Source organism: Lutjanus erythropterus, chromosome 22, assembly GCF_056507025.1.
Source record: "Lutjanus erythropterus isolate fLutEry1 chromosome 22, fLutEry1.hap2, whole genome shotgun sequence".
NCBI classification, from domain to species: Eukaryota; Metazoa; Chordata; class Actinopteri; order Lutjaniformes; family Lutjanidae; genus Lutjanus; species Lutjanus erythropterus.
Window position 1 is genome coordinate 8,695,275 of NC_139338.1, and position 18,373 is coordinate 8,713,647.

The 18,373-nt window shown below is 40.8% G+C and overlaps 1 protein-coding gene across 1 annotated transcript in view; it reads right to left on the reverse strand.

Moving 5' to 3' along the window:
• Nucleotides 1-1,635: 1,635 nt before the first annotated feature.
• ntf3 (neurotrophin 3) overlaps nt 1,636-18,373 on the reverse strand; it is a 46,471-nt gene continuing 29,733 nt past the window's right edge. The window contains exon 2 of the mRNA XM_084710831.1: nt 1,636-2,572. Within this exon, the coding sequence (XP_084566957.1) occupies nt 1,691-2,572 (882 nt within the window). The 3' untranslated portion in view covers nt 1,636-1,690. The remainder of the gene's footprint in view (nt 2,573-18,373) is intronic.

Genomic DNA, 18,373 nt, shown 5'->3' on the forward strand with positions numbered 1-18,373 from the left:
TCTATTTTCAGCTTCAGTGCTGGCTGACACAGAGGGTGTATGTGGAATCAAATCAAAATAAACTACATTTCCCATGTTTATTAGAATGAAGTAATATGTCACCCAGTAAATAAAACTGATGCTTTTTCAAATATTTTTTGGAACAATGGAGGATGTGGCACAGAGGCTTTGGATACACACACACACACACACACACACACACACACACACACACACACACACACACACACACAAAATACTTGTTAGTAGGAGTTAGCTTTGGTCTCCTCAGAGGATTTGTTGACAATAAGAAAAATATAGACTATCTGCAGACTTCAACTTAAAGCAATACATTAATTTAACTTCTTAAAAAGGGAAACCTCACAACTTGTGGGAGGTCGATCTTGGCTCTGATGAAATTTACAGCTTTCCAGTGTATATGTAAAATGCAGCCGCCAACAAATTTAAAAAAGAATCCAAGCTACCAAGAGTTTGAAACCGATTGAGGGACTCCTACAGTGGCTGCCAGTGTACAACACTTGATCGCCTTGTTTGGAAACGTTCAGCTTTTACCCTCTACTCCATCTTACAATTTGTCAAAGTATATTTTGAGGAGGACTATATTATTTCTTAAAGAAGAAGAAATAATATGGCATCACCTACAGTATGTAATCTTATCTATGTCACCATATGCATGTTTTTTCAGAATTTAAATGGATATTTGTTAATGAAATGTTTCCAACTTTAAGAAATATAGGTTTTTATTAATAGGAAGAAACAAAAAACAGCTCATGATAACAGTTGAGAGTAAAATGTGGTGAACAGAGTCAAGATGGTCTGAGGAAAACCAGACAGTTGAATTTTCCTAAATCTCTGTGCCAGCGGATTCCAAAAGAGGAATTTCTGTTTTTTAATTTGTCAAAAGTGTCTCCCAAAGGAATCAATCGATTATGGTGTATTACGACATAACAGTATGGTCAATTGTGAACATAGTGTAAATGTATATATTTGGTCACAAATCTCAAATCTGTGTTTTGGTCATTATACCCTCTGATGTCTGTTTCATTAAGGAGTAATTCTAAGAATCCGAGCCTCATGTAGGTCCATGGGACACGACAGGCCCTTGCGACTGTGTTGCACCAAGAAACATTTGCGGCAACTGCTGTCTGTGAGTTACCATGTCCTACTGTACGTCTCTGCTCTGCAGCCACACTGGTCAAGGCACATGTAAAGTCTTACTGTGAAGCACCTTTGCAGCCCAGCTCTGTATTATAGTCTCAAAATGAGTTCATTGTTTCATTCCTTTTTTATAGACATTTTTTTCCTTTTGAAGAAGACTTCTTTCAATAAATAACAGAAATATATTCATACGTCATATATAGATAGATAAACATGTATAAACTACATGCATTTCATATAATTTAAATAATTTATATGTACAGTTCCCCCTCGCACACTCACTCCCTCCCTCCCCGACCCCTCTCAGATGAGTTCTTCTGTAACAGCAGCGCTGCATTTGAGTGGCCTGTGGATTTGCAGCACATAATTGTGAAATATCATTGAAATGGACCCAAGATTTCTTCAGTAGAAGTTTCATTTTGTAGCAGAATGTTGCTCTTCACCCCTGTTAAACATAATCCTGTGGCAGGGAGCACACAAAATCCTATACAGGAAGTAGAATTCCAAACAGGTAGTCCCCAGCAGGGCTCGTTTACGTCCTATGACGTTTCCTTGACAATGCGCAGACGCAGGAAGTGTCTATGCGTATCCACCTCCAGCCCACCGAGTTGCGAACCTGCGTCAGCGCTCGAACGTACGTCTGTGTCGTCTTGCACTGTGAGTTCCAGTTCTTGTCGTCGATGCCCCTGCAGCCGCCCTTGAAGGGCCTTGGGGTCCGACAGCGTGTCTCGTAAAAGTACTGTTTGATGTCCTGCGTGGCACTGGTTTTAATTTTGGCCAGAACAGTGACCGGGTCCCCCCTGGTGTCCACTGCTTGGGTTTTATCTGTCACCCACTGGCTCTCGCTGTCACACACAGAGTACTCCCCACGGTAACTTCTGTGCTCAGCGTAACGCTTCTTTCGTGTCTTGTTTCCTGGCGCCCCGCCGTCTAGTCCACCGTTCACAAAATCATCAGCGAGGTACAGTGGCGGCGGCTGCAACGGCGGCCGGTCGCTCAGCAGCACCCGAGGTGAGTTGTACCGCTTGTGCTGCCTAAGAAGGTCCGTGTTCAGCAGCATCACCTGCTGGTCCACCACGCCGTCGCTGCTCCCTCCGCTGCGGCCTCCTGTCCCCCACTGCTCTGCGTCGCCCTGCTCCTCCAAAGGAAAGTTTGCAGCGAGGAGAGGAGGCAACGTGTCCTGGAGCTCCGGGTCCCGGCTTTTCCCCTGTTGGCTCTGGTTCCCCCGGGACCTTCCCCTCGTGAGGTCAGCCTGAAGCAGCTGGATGATAAGCGAGTTTAAGGGGTCGGGACTCGGCTGCTGCTGCTGTTGCCCCTGGCGACTGCTGTCCATGTTGGTTGCCTGGATACCATAGAGGTACACGAGGATCATCACATACAGCAGGATGGACATCACTAGATTCACCTGTAAGATCTGCAAAGACAGAAAGAGAGAAACTTTTGAGAAACATGAAATACTTCAGTTTCATGTAGGAACTATTTTCTTTAGCTCAAACCAGACCCTACATCCTACATGAAACTGCTCACAATAAAGGTCTGTGGCTTATCTTGAGTAATCAGGCAATGATCTCTGGAAAGAGACATTGCTGTTGAGTTTTTCAAATTTACATTTATTTAAAATGTATTTTGTGTTTTGAGAACCACAAGCAGAGTACCATCCAGCTTCATTGCATTCAAGAGAAGGCAGACATCTCTATGGAGGAAAAATAAGTATTCTTGACTTCCTTTTCCCTTTAATGACCTTAAAACCCTTACTGCACGACAAATACATTGAACTGATTTTTTTTAAATTCAGCATGACAAATGCCCATAAATCTGCTCAGAAACCATATTAAAAGGACGCTCCTCCTGAACTTGCCTGAGGGATTGTTCAACTTTTCGCCAGGATGCTGTGAAAACTTGTGAAAGGCTTTGCGGCTTAAACTCAGTTACCAAAATGTAAATAGCAGCTGAGTGTGTGCGTGTGTGTCGGTATGAAAAGATTTCATGAGAACTAACGTGCTGTTGCATGTACAGCATACCATGCGGCCAGTAAACACCCATAATTCTGTTCCAAGTAATGCATGGAAATGCTGGGCACCAGTATTTAAAATGTGCAGAATGAAGCCTGGCTCACACTCACATAATTAACACACACTTAAGTATCGCCATGAGGTGTCCCTGTCTCTCTTTAACAGTGGCAGTTACACAATTTCACAGTAATTGTATAGTGAAATGTAGTTTACTGGAGAGAGAGGCAGTTTCGTGATGGGAAAGTTGCCAGTTTGGACAATCATAGCAACATAGCTGTCAAAACCCAATAACTGTTTGACTTTCCCCCAGAGGGCCCTCTTGGACATCTCTATGATAGAGGCTCTTCCAGTGTACAAAATGTGATAAAGTGCCCTCTAGCGTGCCCTTCCACTGGGGTCCTTTTTATTTTTTGGCCCCCGCCTCTCAGACAACCTGAGTCCACCACTGAACTGAACACTGTTTTCACTTTCCTCTTGCAGTCTTCGTGACTCTTGTCTTGTCACCTTTACAATTCCTTGATTTGTACTCTCCAAAATAATCAAAGAAACACTTTCATCAGCAGTAGTTCTTGAAATGTTCAAAGATCGAGATTTAAAGCCAAAGATTGCATCACACCACTACAGCTGCTGTGACAGGGTTCTTGTTTTAATGCCTCCGGCTGAAGCCAACACAGTTACCAAACCAGGCCCTACCTGAAGCGTCCATTCTTACTGCAGTGTGTCATCTTTTGGCTCAGTTATGTTGTGAGCTCTGGTGCCCTCAGTAATCAATATTTACTTGTACATTTTATCCGGGCACACCCGATCATCTGCTCGAGCCTAAATTACTTTCCGTTTTTCCTGTTTGTTTCGGTGTTTGAGTTTCTTTAACAGATGCTCACCGCCAGAAGATTTTAAAAGCCCCGTGGCGATGAGGAGGAGGTTCAGATAACATAACATCGTGCCTACAGAGAGCATTTTTCTAATGTTTGTGTATGTATGTTCATGGGCACAAAAGCAGATGTTTCAGCGCCACATGATTATTCCTAATCAGCATGGGATGCTGGTGGTGAGAGCCGCAGGAAAGTGTTATTCTTTTTCCTCCCCATTTGTCCCGTGGGACAGCTCACTGACTGACCCTAAGTCATAAAGTCCACGTTTTAGCACCTTCCAACTGCAGCCACATCAAACACATTCACCAAGGAGGATCAGAGTGAAGAGTTCATTTGCACAGATAAACATCATACTTAAAGTAAAAAAAACACCAACACCATGACTTCAGGAGATAAATTTAAAAAAAAAAAAAAAAATTAAGCCACGTGGTGGCGTCATTTGGTGCTGAACAGTTAGTGTTTCGTGACTTTATCAAAACTTTTCCTCTCAAAACGGCTGCCAATGTTCCCTTACAGGAAAATGCATACAGTCTATGACAAAAAAAAAAAAAAAAAGAATGTAAATAGCACTTTTCTTCTGGGCTACACAGTGTAATAATAGTATTCCCACAGATTTGCAGGTGTTGATGTGTAGTTTATGTTTTGGGGAAGTTGTTATTCCTCTTGCAATCCAGTGCACACACGCATGTTCGCTAAAACTTCCTGTGACAAGTAAAGGTTCAAATGTCTTTTGAAAGAAATGAGGACGGAAAAAAGTTGAGGGATAACAGACAAACAGATGGGAGGGAACAAAAAAAGAGGTGAATTGTTCCCATCAGCGATGTTATGGCTGGATGATACAGCTGTTGGAGGGAGGGAGGGAGGGGCATCTGTTCAGCACCAATGTCACCTTACAATCAACGGCTCAGAAAAGACACAGACACACAAACACACACAGTTTTGTATGCCTAAGTTGAGAGTAACCCCTGTATTTACCACTACAGTCTTGGTTAGCACCCTCATTAACATAATACATTCGTTATACATATTATTGCCACTTTCATATTGATCAATACATGGACAATTGTGGTTATATTCATTTAGTTAACTGGTGATCTATATAATTATGTTTACATACCAATAGAAAATGTATCACAAAAATATTTAATATCAGAGAATTTATTTTCAACTAAATAGTCCATATAATTATGTCTAAATACCAATAAAAAATCATCACAAAAAATTAGCATATCGGATAAATTATTTTGACCTTCTAGTTTAAAACAAAATAAATCAAAATCGATGCAAAACATTTTTATTCCATCGATTCTTCTTCTTGTCAAAACCTAGTGCCTATTTCCCATAGTGCAACATAAAGGCAGTTAGTTTGGTCAGAGATTTGGGTGTTTTATGCTAGTAGTGGCTAATGAAGCCTGGAGCCTCAAGCTTGAAGCATGATGAGGAGCAGGCCTGGTGAGCTCACTTCTTTCTCCACTAAACACTTGTAGCCTTCATCTCCCACCAACGCTGCCTTAACTGATATCGCTCAAGACGATTTATCAGCCTTCACACACCCTTTGGAGCTGTGGAAGGCTTTACACAGCTCATTTATTTCACATATGGAGTCATACTCCCCAAAACCTGTCAAAAGACTTTGATGTTAAAATTTCCCCTTTAACATGCTTTATTGTAGCTGTCACATGAGATTCAATGGACTCAACAAAAGCCGTGCAGCCCAGACAAAGATGCTAGTGTTAGCGCCAAAGCATGCTAAATTAACAGGAATTTATGATATACGAATCAAACTAAAAAAATACAGCATCTGCCCTTAAAAGTACTTTTGGGTGCTATAAACTTTATTAAAATTTGGTGGTTTACGACCGTGACTCGTGACTCCACTCTTCAGCCTGAAATAACCTTCCCATGAGCGAAGCAGATGTGATTACCCCCATATGAAGCTCACCCTCAACTCGTGCTGCATCCTCCTAACATGCAGTCTACTCCTGAACTCCTCCACCAGAAATGCCTTTAATCAGCATAAATAAATAAAGAAAATAATTAATTAAAGCCTCCTCTTTTTTAAATGACACTTTTTCAGTGATGTGGAAACCATGATATCTCATCATTCAGGTTCCAGGGCACTGAAGAGGTGACTCTGCCAGAGAGAAGTGGTAGCCAAATCACCTGAGCTTTTCTCATTAACCTAAAGGTGCAGTTCACCCCAGAATTAAACCTATATGTATGTCCTATGCTCTATACTGTTTTTGAGTTGCCTAGTTTTGGAGATATCGGTCGTAAAGATGTCTGCCTTCTCTTCAGTATAATGAGAGATGGCACTAGTCCTGTGGTGCACAAAGCACCACAAAATACATTTGAAGAACTCAACACCCTTGACTCTTTCTGGGAATCATGACCTGGTTGCTCAAAATAAAATAAAATAAAATAATCAAAACTAGAAAAAAAGTAGTTCATACATGCAACTGTTCACAATAAGGTGTGTGCATTATCTCAAGTGACCGAGTCATGATTTTTGCAAAGAGACACTGGTTTTGAACTTGTCAAACTTTTTTTTTTGGCACTTTGAGCACCACAAGCTGCAGACAGCCAACTCCAAAACACCACAACTATCTAGATGGATAAATAGCACTACAGTCCAACTGGAAATTTTGATTTTGGGGTGAACTGTCCCTTTAATGTCAATCTACAAGTACAATCAATTCACATTGATTACACTTACATTTTTTACATTTATTTTCAGAACACTTAAGAATTTATAAATATAAGTTCTTCTAACATAAAGTCTTTTCACTTGACATGAGCAGCATATTAGCAGACTTCCCAGCATGCATTGTTTCAGAGTTGAAACTCTTCTTTTTTATTGAATAAAAAAATGATGAAAACTTGCTGTGTGTGGAATACATTTTAAGATAAGTCATGATTGCTTTTCTTCACAATAATGAAAACACTTTTTTTTATTTTAAGGCAGTTTAGACACTAACTTTTTTAAGTTAAAACAAATAGACCCTGTTATGATACACACAGGATACAGTCTGTATGATCACACGACTTTGAATGAGCTGCGAGTCCCATGTTTTCATTAATTATTCATTCATTTTCATTCACTTCCTCCTGTTTTTCTTTTCATTTTCTGACCCGTGGAATACAATGTGACAGATTAAACGCATATTGTTATATTTTAGTACACTGAGTAAGGGCAGGGTGCGGTCTCTTCTCTTCTCGAGATTGAAGCGCCCCCATTGCAATGCTTTACTGCAGCTGTTGCATGAGATTTCATGGACTGAACAGATTGTACAGCCCAGACAAAGACACAGGCAGAAAATACAGCATTAACACCAAGCCATGCTAAATTGACAGGAATTTATGTATGTTATAAAGCACAAATTAAACTAAAAAAAAAAACAGTATCCGCCCTTGAAAGCACATCTGGGTGCTATAAACTTTATTAATATTTAGGGGTGCTTTTTAGGTGAGCCTTATGGTTCTGCTCCCCAGCCTGAAATAACCCTCCCTCAGGAGAAGCAGATGTGATTGAAGCTCACCCCCAACCCCAGCTGCATCCTATATACCTCCTGCTAGCAATGTATTCAGTCTGCTACAGCCGCTTCTCCACGCTGATCCTGGATTTTGGTCACCCAAAGAAAATCAAAAAGTACATGTGATGACAGGGACTTTCCTGGTCCTTTTTTTTAAAAGTGTTTTGTGAGAAATCAGAATTGCGACCGTGACATTACTGTGACACTGACACAACCCTTGCTTCGGCAATTAAATCCAAATGTATGAATAAAGATCTCTTTGTTAATTGGTTGCCTGGCCCAGGAAAACTGCATCCAGTCAGACAAATTAATTTTCCCTCCTGCTGCCATACTCCGTGCTATCAAAGCCTTCATTCTAGTTTGTGATGTTGACATTCTGGCTCATGGACGCTAACGAAGCACAGCGATAATCTGACTGTGTGCGCAGTGGCTGTTCTGTGTTTCTGTATGCTTATTGTAGGAACAAACTTCTGCTCAAGGACAGGAAAATGAGGAAACACCTTCCCGCTGAGGACACTTTGCCCGTCCTCACCTCCACAAGAAGTTATTTTAGGACAAGGACTTGAGTTCAGGGTGAGGTTTATAATTAGGTGCTGGTTCTACTAAGGTTTAAGGTTAGGAAGTCAGTGAAAGTCGAATATGTGTGAGAGAGATAAAGGGGAAAAAAGGACGAGGCTGACAGATGTTAATGCTGCCCAAAGATAAAATGCAATAAAGTATATTTGTGTGCAGCCACAGATTGTCAGGATATTACGAGTCCACCTGTTTCAAAGGCGTCCAGGTGAATATTTACAGACGCACTATTCTGTAGACTGTGTGACTACAGAGCTGATAATGAAAGACAAACTGTCTGTTGGCTTGTTTCCATGTCTTTCAGACTGCCTTTGGCTGACTTGATTCACACAGCACCTGAAAATGTCCAAATTAATCAACTTTTCTTCTTCTTTTTTTTGTTTCTTTTCTTTTCTTCATAGTAGCTGAGACTCAGACCTGGAGGCAGCATGGCTGTGCAGGATTAACATGGATGACAACGCGACACATTGACGGAAAGAAATACAAACAGGTATTTGTTATAAGGAAGGAGTCAGAACGCTTCAAATGAACTGCTTGTCTATTATAGTGTCCCCTGTTCTCCGGCATGGTATGAAGTCAAACACCCTAAAACTAGGTGAGAAAAAACATTTAAATGAAATAAAAATAAAAACTAGATTTTAAAAAACACCTGTAAAGTTTCATAACTTCATCTTGCACAGCTGGAATGATATGGTGTTGATAGAAGCTGTCCACAGACAGACATATAAACACAAGCCAAACTATTCAAAACCTCCTCTGTGTTAATTGCTGCCAGTTGGCGTTGGCAGGATCACATTTTGCCATGATGACACAGACTCACAAGGTGAAATCATCACCAGTCACAGTATGCACTCATGTTACAACAGCTTCCTGTTTGATGGCGGATAATGTGTCATCATGACAACGGCATTTGATGAAAACTCACAAGCTTCACTTTTTACGATCATCACGGTCTGAAGCCTTTGCTGACCACATATAAGGAGGATCTGGTAAAACTACTCAGAGCAATTTGTATGAGTATAAAATCTGCAATTTCCTGTTGCGATTATCTGGCACTACGACTATGAGTCATATCTGTCATACTTTTGGCGCCCTTGCTTGCACAACACCAATCATAAAAGCCTCATTTTGATCTAAACTACACCTGGCAACGTACCCAAAGCCATTTCTGTGTTAGTTCCTGCTACAGTAGGTATCACATTTTGCAATCATGAGACACGCACACAGACTCATAAGGTGAAAACGATACCAGCTTCATGTTGTCGTAGCTGGTAATAATTTGATGCACTTACATGATTGACTTTTTTGATTGATTGATTGAGACTGGGATGTCTGCATGACTGTGAGCCTTCACAGAGTGTTGCGTTTTTACCTTTTCTGAACTTCTTAAATAACTCCTCTGACACATCTCCCCCATCTTAGGGCTAGGCAATAGATCAAAATTACAATATGGCCTATTGCAATATTCAAATTGAAAGAGGTGAAACATTTGTTAAAGGCGAAATGCCTGTGAAAATACCATTTAAATTAAATATTGTCAGGCTGCAGGGATGTCCTGGTCTACACATCATATCCTACAGAGTTAACATACAAACATCCTTGTTTGGCACAGATTGCTGCAAAATCAGTTGCATTTTTTTCAGTGAAAGTGATAATTATGATGCAAAAATGATCATTGGCAAAATCAGTCAAAATAATTGTGATTACATATTTTATCAAACTCATTCAGCCCCATATTATTAAAAAAACTAAAACTGATAAACTAACTAAACTGAATTAGTTAAACTGAAAAACAAAAAATTAGATGAAATAAAAGTCAACTACTGCACCACTGTAACAAATGGAATATACAAACTATAATAACTTGGTGAGAAGTATGCAGGATTGAACCCTCAAGTTCTCTTTGAACCCATTTACACTTTGTGCGTATTTATGCTATTCAATCTTAAAAAGCAAAGCGTAAATGCATCTGAGCCACTGGACAGACTGAAAAGATGCATCCATCTCTCATCCAGTCTGAATATTTACTCCTCCTGTGAGTAGCCTCTGAAGCAGCTGAAGTTTCACTGAAGAAAATAAAATTAGTTGTCATTTTCCATGTGCATGAGACAGAGAGACTCATTTGCAGGAAACCAAGGCGGACTGTGATCAGATTTGTGACCTGGCTGACAGAGGTGCATATGCAGCATGTGGCTGAAAATGTACTGTGTCAGACCACATCTGGATTTTATCTGGATAGGAGACACTTAAAATGACAGATGGGGCCTTCCTTCATCCTTTGTGTGTATAACTTCGTGCGACACCAAGATGAAAACAGAAAGCTATTCCCTTTTGCATGATTCAAAACGTCGTCACTCGTTTTCTTGAGTGACTGGGTCATGATTTCAGAGATGCTGGTTTTGAATTTTTCAAATGTATTTGTTTTGTGGTGCTTTGAGCAACAAGCTTAGTGCCATTTAGTCCCGTTATATTAGAGAGGAGGCAGACATCTCTACGGCTGGTATCTCCAAAACTCTGCAACTCACACCCAAACTATCTATCTAGATGGCACTACAGACCAATGGAAAGATGTGTATTTTTGATTTTGGGGTTAAATGTCCTTTAAGTGTCCCATCAGCCAAAAAGATCAACTCAAAGAGGAATCCTTTCGCTTCAGCAATCATCACAACTTTGCTTCCACACACACACACACACACACACACACACACACACACACACACACACACACACACACACACACACACACAGTGTGTACATACTGTATATTGCTAAAGGAGCAGGTTTGGGCAAGAAGAAACATCTGAAGCCTCAGGGAGCTTCAGAGGATTCCTCACATTCACCTGCAGGACGTTGGAGATCCTGTGAAGTTGTGTTCAGGACAGGAAATTCAGAACTGGTGCTCATTATCAGCGTGTTGTTTTTAGGGTGAGCTGCATCTCTTCTGTAAGTGTACAGTTTTCCTTAAACTGACTTTTCTCCTTGCACAAGGAGGGATTGGACATGGTAGTAAGCATGTTTTCAAGAAATTCACCATCTGCCTCTGAGCATTGTGCTTCACACTTAGATGGATAATTGCTCAAGGAAAATATATTTTTCATGTGACATTCAGATGGTACTGTGGCCTGAAATAGGCACAGAACTGGGTGAAACTGGAATGCAAAGTTATGAGGCTTTGTCTTCCCACACCACCACCTCGCCCCATGTGATTCCCATTCATTTACCATGAATATTGGCTCAATGTTTCCTGGCAATTTCTGTTGCTAGCTGCCTGTTGTCCAGCCACAAATCTGCCTGAAATGATCAATGGACTCATAAATCAAGATGTCAATCAAGAAGTCTTTCCCTTACAATCACTGTGTTGCTTCAGACACTTCCATAACAACAAACAGGGCCTTGTTTTGTCTACTCATACTTCATCATTTTAGGTTTTTTGAAAGAGACACTCTGTTGGAAAGTTTTCCTTCACTGATGTGTCCAATACATGAGCAAAAATACTTAACACAGACAATTTCAATCAGGTTTTTCCAGGCAGAATCCAATAAACATGTCAAAGCTGGACTTGATTGGCTCTTCTTCAAAAAGAAGTGTCCAATTATCTGTGCTCAGTGTTTAATGGGCAGTATTTTCTTTGTTTTTGTGGTCTTTTAAATCATCCTGTAGTTTCCCACAAGTGTTCCTAATGTTTTGAAATGCAAACAAATCAAATTTTGGTTTCTGTAGATATGTTTTAGTATCAAAATACTATTTTCTCAAGCCTTTCTGAAAATGAAGATGTTTGTCATGAAATGTGATACAGACATTCATGATCCCCAGATGATGAAGCCACCTGACTTTGGTGATCCCCTCACTTTTCCTTCACTTCGTCAAGTACTTTATGACCAAATACCTGCAAAACCAAAGACATTTCAGCTTCATCAGCTGCAGCCTGCTTTGTGAGCAGCACGTTAGCATGCCGACTCACATGATCAATCTTACCTGCCGAACATCATTATGACTGTGTGAGGCAGTTAGTTTGATAAATCTTGGGAAAACTCGGCTCAAAATTAGCAGGGCACAAACCTGCTGCCAATAGTGTAATACTGGTTAGTCTTAGTACTAACTATCAACTTGCTTGTTACTGAATTAAACTACTTCAGGGCTGTTGGTAAAGCAAGAGCACAGGGACAGCATCATCTGTGTAGGACAACTGAACACCAGCTACAAACGTGGCACATCACTTCTTTTATCATATCACTCCGCCAATCTTAATCAACTCTCACATAAAATGTAGCTGCCAGTCTAAATTAAAGGGCAGAATATTAATAATATGTAAACTCTATGTCCTAGGTTCTCAAACTGTGGTACATGTGCCGCTGGTAGTACGCAGGCTCCCTCGAGTGCAGTAGTTCCCAAACTTTTTCTTGCATGCCCCCGTTTCAAAAGCTGTGACAACCATACCTTATTATTGCACCATACAGCTGTTATGAATTAATTTCTTCAAAGGCCCCGAATGATTGATGCCATCTTTTTTCAACCTCACTGCAGGAACTCTGCCTTTGATTGGCTTGTACTCCTTGCCTCTGTTGCTTAGGTTGGTTATAGAAGCTATTTTGCAAGGATATGAATACAGGTGCACCGCTTTTATTGTATCACATGTTTACCCTAAAACCTCAAACATGCACTGACATATTCAACCCAATCGAACTCAAACTGGAAATTCAATAAAAGCTCTGTGTCAGAGAGAAAGTAATTTTTAAGGCATCAATAAGTAAACGAAATGATGGAAAAAAGACAACATTTGTATGATTTTTTTTTCTAGCAGCCACGTCTCAAATGACTAAATATCTCAACAGGGATGGTTTCAAAACTCTTCTTCAAAACTCTCACAAAACTTTCTGCTCACAGCAACGTTATGTAGAACAGTATTATAGACAGACAGATTTAGTGTCAGACACCTTGTTGTATCTCATCCTGTCAGTCACCACCCAGAGCTCATGTCTCTATAATCATCAGCACAGATGTCTAGCATTTTTACATTTTTACTCATGTTGTGACAGCACATTAGCCACCACATGACTAAAGATGAAGTGTTCTATCCACCTTCATTTACTGACACTAACACGCAAGACAGACCTTTGAGGACAGGTCAGGGCTTGATGAGGCAGTTATTAAAGTGTCAACTCTACTGTAGTGAGATTACACTGAGAACGACCAGTTTCCTTAATCCAAATGTCAGAATGATTTGGATAATCTTTCCCCTCGAGCAGTGGCGAGGGGCAGACGGGTTGGTCGCTGGGACAAAAGAGGGAGTGAAGGAAGACGTTTGGGAGGGATGAATGGAGGAAGAGAAAACATAATGAGGGAGTGGTTTAAGTGTTTGATTATCTGTGAGATTAACACAAGTCATGTAACGTGTGAAAATGTATTGTGTACTTTTGGATGGCTGGTCGTGTTCTGCTTCTTTTTGATTTAATGTGTCAGAAATTATTTTTTTCTTCTCTGCATTTGCATTTACACTTTTACCTGCAATTAAACCACACAATAATGACATAAATCCCACAACTCTATTTGACAAGACACAAATAAGCGCTTATCTCAAAATTACACCTATTCCTGTCAAAAGGATTAATCACCAGCATTTAAATCAGTAGCTGTAATTTAATTTTTTTCCCAGTAAGTGTTACAGATTACAGTTACATTTGTTTTGCATTCTTGAGATATCATGTTCACAAGAGTGGGATGAACGCAAAACATCTCTGGCCATTTCCCTTGCTGGGGAGGCATAAAAAATGTTTTCGGACAAGTTCCAAATCCATTGGTCACACATGCACACGCCAGTGATCGCATGATCCCCTCCATGCTTACACTTGGCAGAGATAAGAAACTAGACTGTTGTGCGATGGGATCACACCAGACGCAACGCCTGCCGAAGTTCTGACCTATGAGTTCTCAGTAGACCACCTGCCTCTGAGCTCCGCCTTCTTTTTGATCTCTTCACACCTATAACATTTTGTGACTGCATTTGCACAGTACTGATTCTATATGTTTTTATGTTGACAAAATCTGTCCACAGACATATAAACACCTGTCACATTACTCAAAACCACCTCTGTGGTCATGTCTGCACAGTAGGTGTCTCCAGGACCACATTGTACCACACTGACACACACACAGACTCACAAAATGAAGACTTGCTCCGTTCCACTCAGTAGACCCAGCTGTAGAGCGTAACGCCACTTACCAAGATCTGATGTAACTGTTCTCTGTGCATTTTAGGACGAGAACTTCTTAGAAACCTTTCTGGGAAAGAACAGGATGTTCTCCAGGTGGAAACCACTGCAGTTAAAAAAAACTGTATTGTATACCTGGTTAATAAAGACTATTAACAGGTGCAGTGGACAGTGTGTGCAACGTAAACTGCATTTTAGTTTTAGAGCACCACAAGCGTAAGTCAGATTGACTTAAATATTTTGTCACTTTCATATGTGTAGAACTTTTTGTACAATGTGCACATGAGGGGCAAGCAGGGTGACTGTCAGCTTTCACAACTAACTGAAACGCAGAGTTAAAAAAAAACTTCCTTGTTACAAGTTTCATCATGTTTCTCTCATTTTTTTTTTGCCTGTCTCCCATCAGCTTTTTCTTTGCCTGTTCAGTACATCCTCCTCTCTCTGCTTGTTTCTGTATAACCTTGATTTAAGGGCTTGTTTTTTGCCTGACAAAGGCCATTATTCAATAACTTTAATCCAGCAGACTGGGGAAAAATGCACTGACCTTGTACACACAGAAAAACAAAAACTGCACCCACCCACCATCACAAGACCTGCGGGCTGACTCCATCTGAGTTATTTTCCAGGTTTTTCAAATGGAAGCTCCAAAAGCAAAAAGCAGCCGGCAGATGTTTGTTACAGCGCTCAGACCCTCGCTTCCCCTCCTTCAACCTGGGGGGTTTATATGTAGCAACATCGTTATGCAAATACCTGCTTCAGCTCATGTGGGAAACTGTTGGGAAGACAGCATTTTGGCACCAAAACATGAGCACAAAATTTGATCTGTTTGGATAAGGAACACTGCTGGGAAGCTACAAACTGATATGGAAAGCTCAAAAAACAAAAAACACAATGGAGCTGTCCTTTAGCAAACACATCAGAAGTTTTTCAGGTCAAACTGAATTACGCAAGGCATCATTAAACCAAAGCCTCGTTCCAGAGTGAAAATGCTCCTTTTTTTTTTTTTTAGAAGAGCTAATGTTTGCACACAAGTTAGCAATGTTTGTCTCATTCTGTTTGCTCCCTTCATATCTTCAGTTTAGAAGGCTCAAGACCCATTAGGTCAGTGTCCCGACCGCCTCCCCCTCCCTCTGACATTATCCCTGCCTCATCCGCTCATCATCTCACACTCCTATCTGCTATATTCATCCTCACTTCTCTCCTTTCTCTATCCGCTTGTGCTTTCACACATCTCTAAAACCCTGCTCGCACACAGACTGTTGTGTCCGTCATAAACAACCCCATAAACTCCAAAAACGTTCAATCAATAGAGTCTGGTCAAGCTGCTTTTTTAAAGTAAAAACAGGCCAGTTGTTTTAACCTAAAAGGGTTTGTGTCCAGCCTGCCTGAAAATTTTAAGATGATTGAATTTGAAAAGTCAAGTTGAAATAACTTTGTAATGATGCAAAGCAAATTAAGTTTTCTTGTCAAATAAATTCAGTTGTACTTGAGAAAACAAGTTACAACAAGTTAATGAGAAAAGATTAGTTGATTCCACTTAATTCTTGTATGATCTTGATTTTACAGTGTATTTATACAACCTGTCAAACAAAGTACAAAGGTACTGTGTGCATGTTTCTCTGTGTTCAAAATACCAGTGCTAATTACTCCCTAGAAAATAGATCTGGGTAAAATGCCAAGATCCTCGTCTCACCTGCTCTCTACGCTCACTGGAGCTGTTAATCTGCCACTCGCTTCTGTTGAAGCTCAGAGCTACTGCAGACACACAAGTCGGCATAAATGCGAAAGAGCAGATCTTATAAGATGGAAGCATGGAAGAGCTGCCCTGAGGTTACATTTGCCAAAAAAGCGTGTCTCTTGCACGCCGTGTGTGGGAGCCACAGGTAGAGGCTGCAGGCTCGTGGCCTCTGAGCTGTGAACTCCTGAGGGATTGATGCAGATAATCAGCCTCGGCATGGAGGCGTCTTAGCCGGGGCACAGACAGGTTTCCTCAGCTGTGACGTACTGCAACTGACTGTGACATGATGGATGGGTGATGGGCAGTCTTATAACTGTGAAGTTTTAAGTTTTTCATAAGCGCATGCAGGTTAGGCAGCATGGTATGACATTTAAACCTGGTGGTGATAGTGAAGCATCCACTTCAATGCCATTATAACTGCCAGATGCAACCAGCAGAGATTTGCAAAAAATTTTAAGCTTTTTTTTCTTGGTATAGTCTGAGTTTTCTTTAGGAGACAAAGAACAGTGTACTGGTATTTGGAAAAAAGGAAGAGTGCTGCACAGGGGCAAAAAAGTAGTATGGCAAAAAAAAAAAAAATCATCAAAAGAAAAACTGACTGTCCAACTTACTGACAAAAAAAGTAGTTCATCAGGGTATGACGAAGACTCGGCTGAGTCAAAACATGTTGGCGTATCCATGATTGAAAAAAGGATTTCTAAGTTTATGATCAGAGTGCCTCAGATCATTCCAGACTGTCAGTCATTACTTTAGTTTGCCAGCAAGTTGGAAAGTCAGTGTTTGTTTCAGTTTAATGATTTTGGAAGTGAGCATCCTGGGTTCACCTAACTGCGTCCACGAGGCTTTACAACAGTACAGATACAGAAATCAACATTTTGGATAAACTTTGGATAAGCTGAAATTCTAAATAACTTACACCTTATCTAGACACACACACATGAACCATCACATGATAACTAAGATACACACCAGGTAAAATCACAGTAAGTAAAGTGGAAATGGTATCAGTGTTCAGGGTGGACAGGATGGTCCAACAGCATTTGAAACCCACTCCTCCCACACACCTTCACAATGTTGGAACTCAGGGTGCGTTGGACTTCATACAACTATTTCTGGCTCTTTACCGTGCATAAACAATGCACTGATATGAATGCCGTCGAGGAGAGATATCAGATTATTCCAGATCACCCAACTTGATGCTGCAGTGCTGTGCAGCTGCTGTCCGTTGTCATTAGGAGTTTGTTGTGATGTAGATACTCGGTTTATAAAGTTTACAGCCTGTTATGCTGTTGCATTGCTCTAAACTACAAGAGCAGAAACTTTCATTTTCCTGATTTTCCTTTTTAAGAAGTGTGCCAGCTAATATAAGAATATATTTCCTCATTTAAAATGTTCTCCCTGTGCAAAAAGACTGTTTGATTTGAAGATTTCCACTCGACTGAGGGGTCTCTGACTGATGATTTGACTCACACTGTCACGCGGCAGCCCTACTTTTCTCTCCGCCTTCCAGTCTTGCCAGAACAGCTATTAACACTATTATCACTTTCCTTAGCCTGTCTTTATTATCAAGATGTTTTGCAGTTGTCTTTTTCTCTGCAGAATGATGAGAAGTAAAGATAAGGTTGTGTGGCCTCGCTTCTAACTGTGAGTTTGCAGCGGTAACGGCACAGGAGTCGTTCAGCCAGTGTGGCTTTACTACGTGTTTATACCTTACATTTTGCCCTTTGCCGTTTGTAAATGAAACACTTCACTGCCAAAAAAAAAGAAAGTCAGGAAAACAATCCTATACTGACACCAGTACGTGCAGCAAGAGAGAGCGAATGTGTGTGCATGTGCTTCTGCAAATGTCAGCGCAGCCTGTGGCGATGTAAGTCAGATCATGTCGGGGTTTGTTCTGTTTGTCTGTGAGTCTTAACTTTTGAGCAATGTGGCCCACCTCGAGGAATGTAAATCTGACGCACATGAAAGAGCGGCCTGACACACACTGGGGTTTGTAATGGAGGGGAGCACACTGAGAAAAATGTGTCAAACTCTTTTTTTTGTGTGTGTTTCTATGAGCAAATGCACATGCCTCATCTTTTTAAATGAGTCTCAAAAACAACCCTCCTGTCCTTGTGTGCGTATAACTACATATGCATTGGGCCTCTTTTAGTGTGTTCCTGTGTGTGGGTGTGTGCATGTGAATGTCTGTGGTTGTTTTTGTGCGCATGGAGAATCATAAAGGACATAGACAGGTTAGAACTGCAGGCTAATTCTTTACCACTTTACAATAAGACTA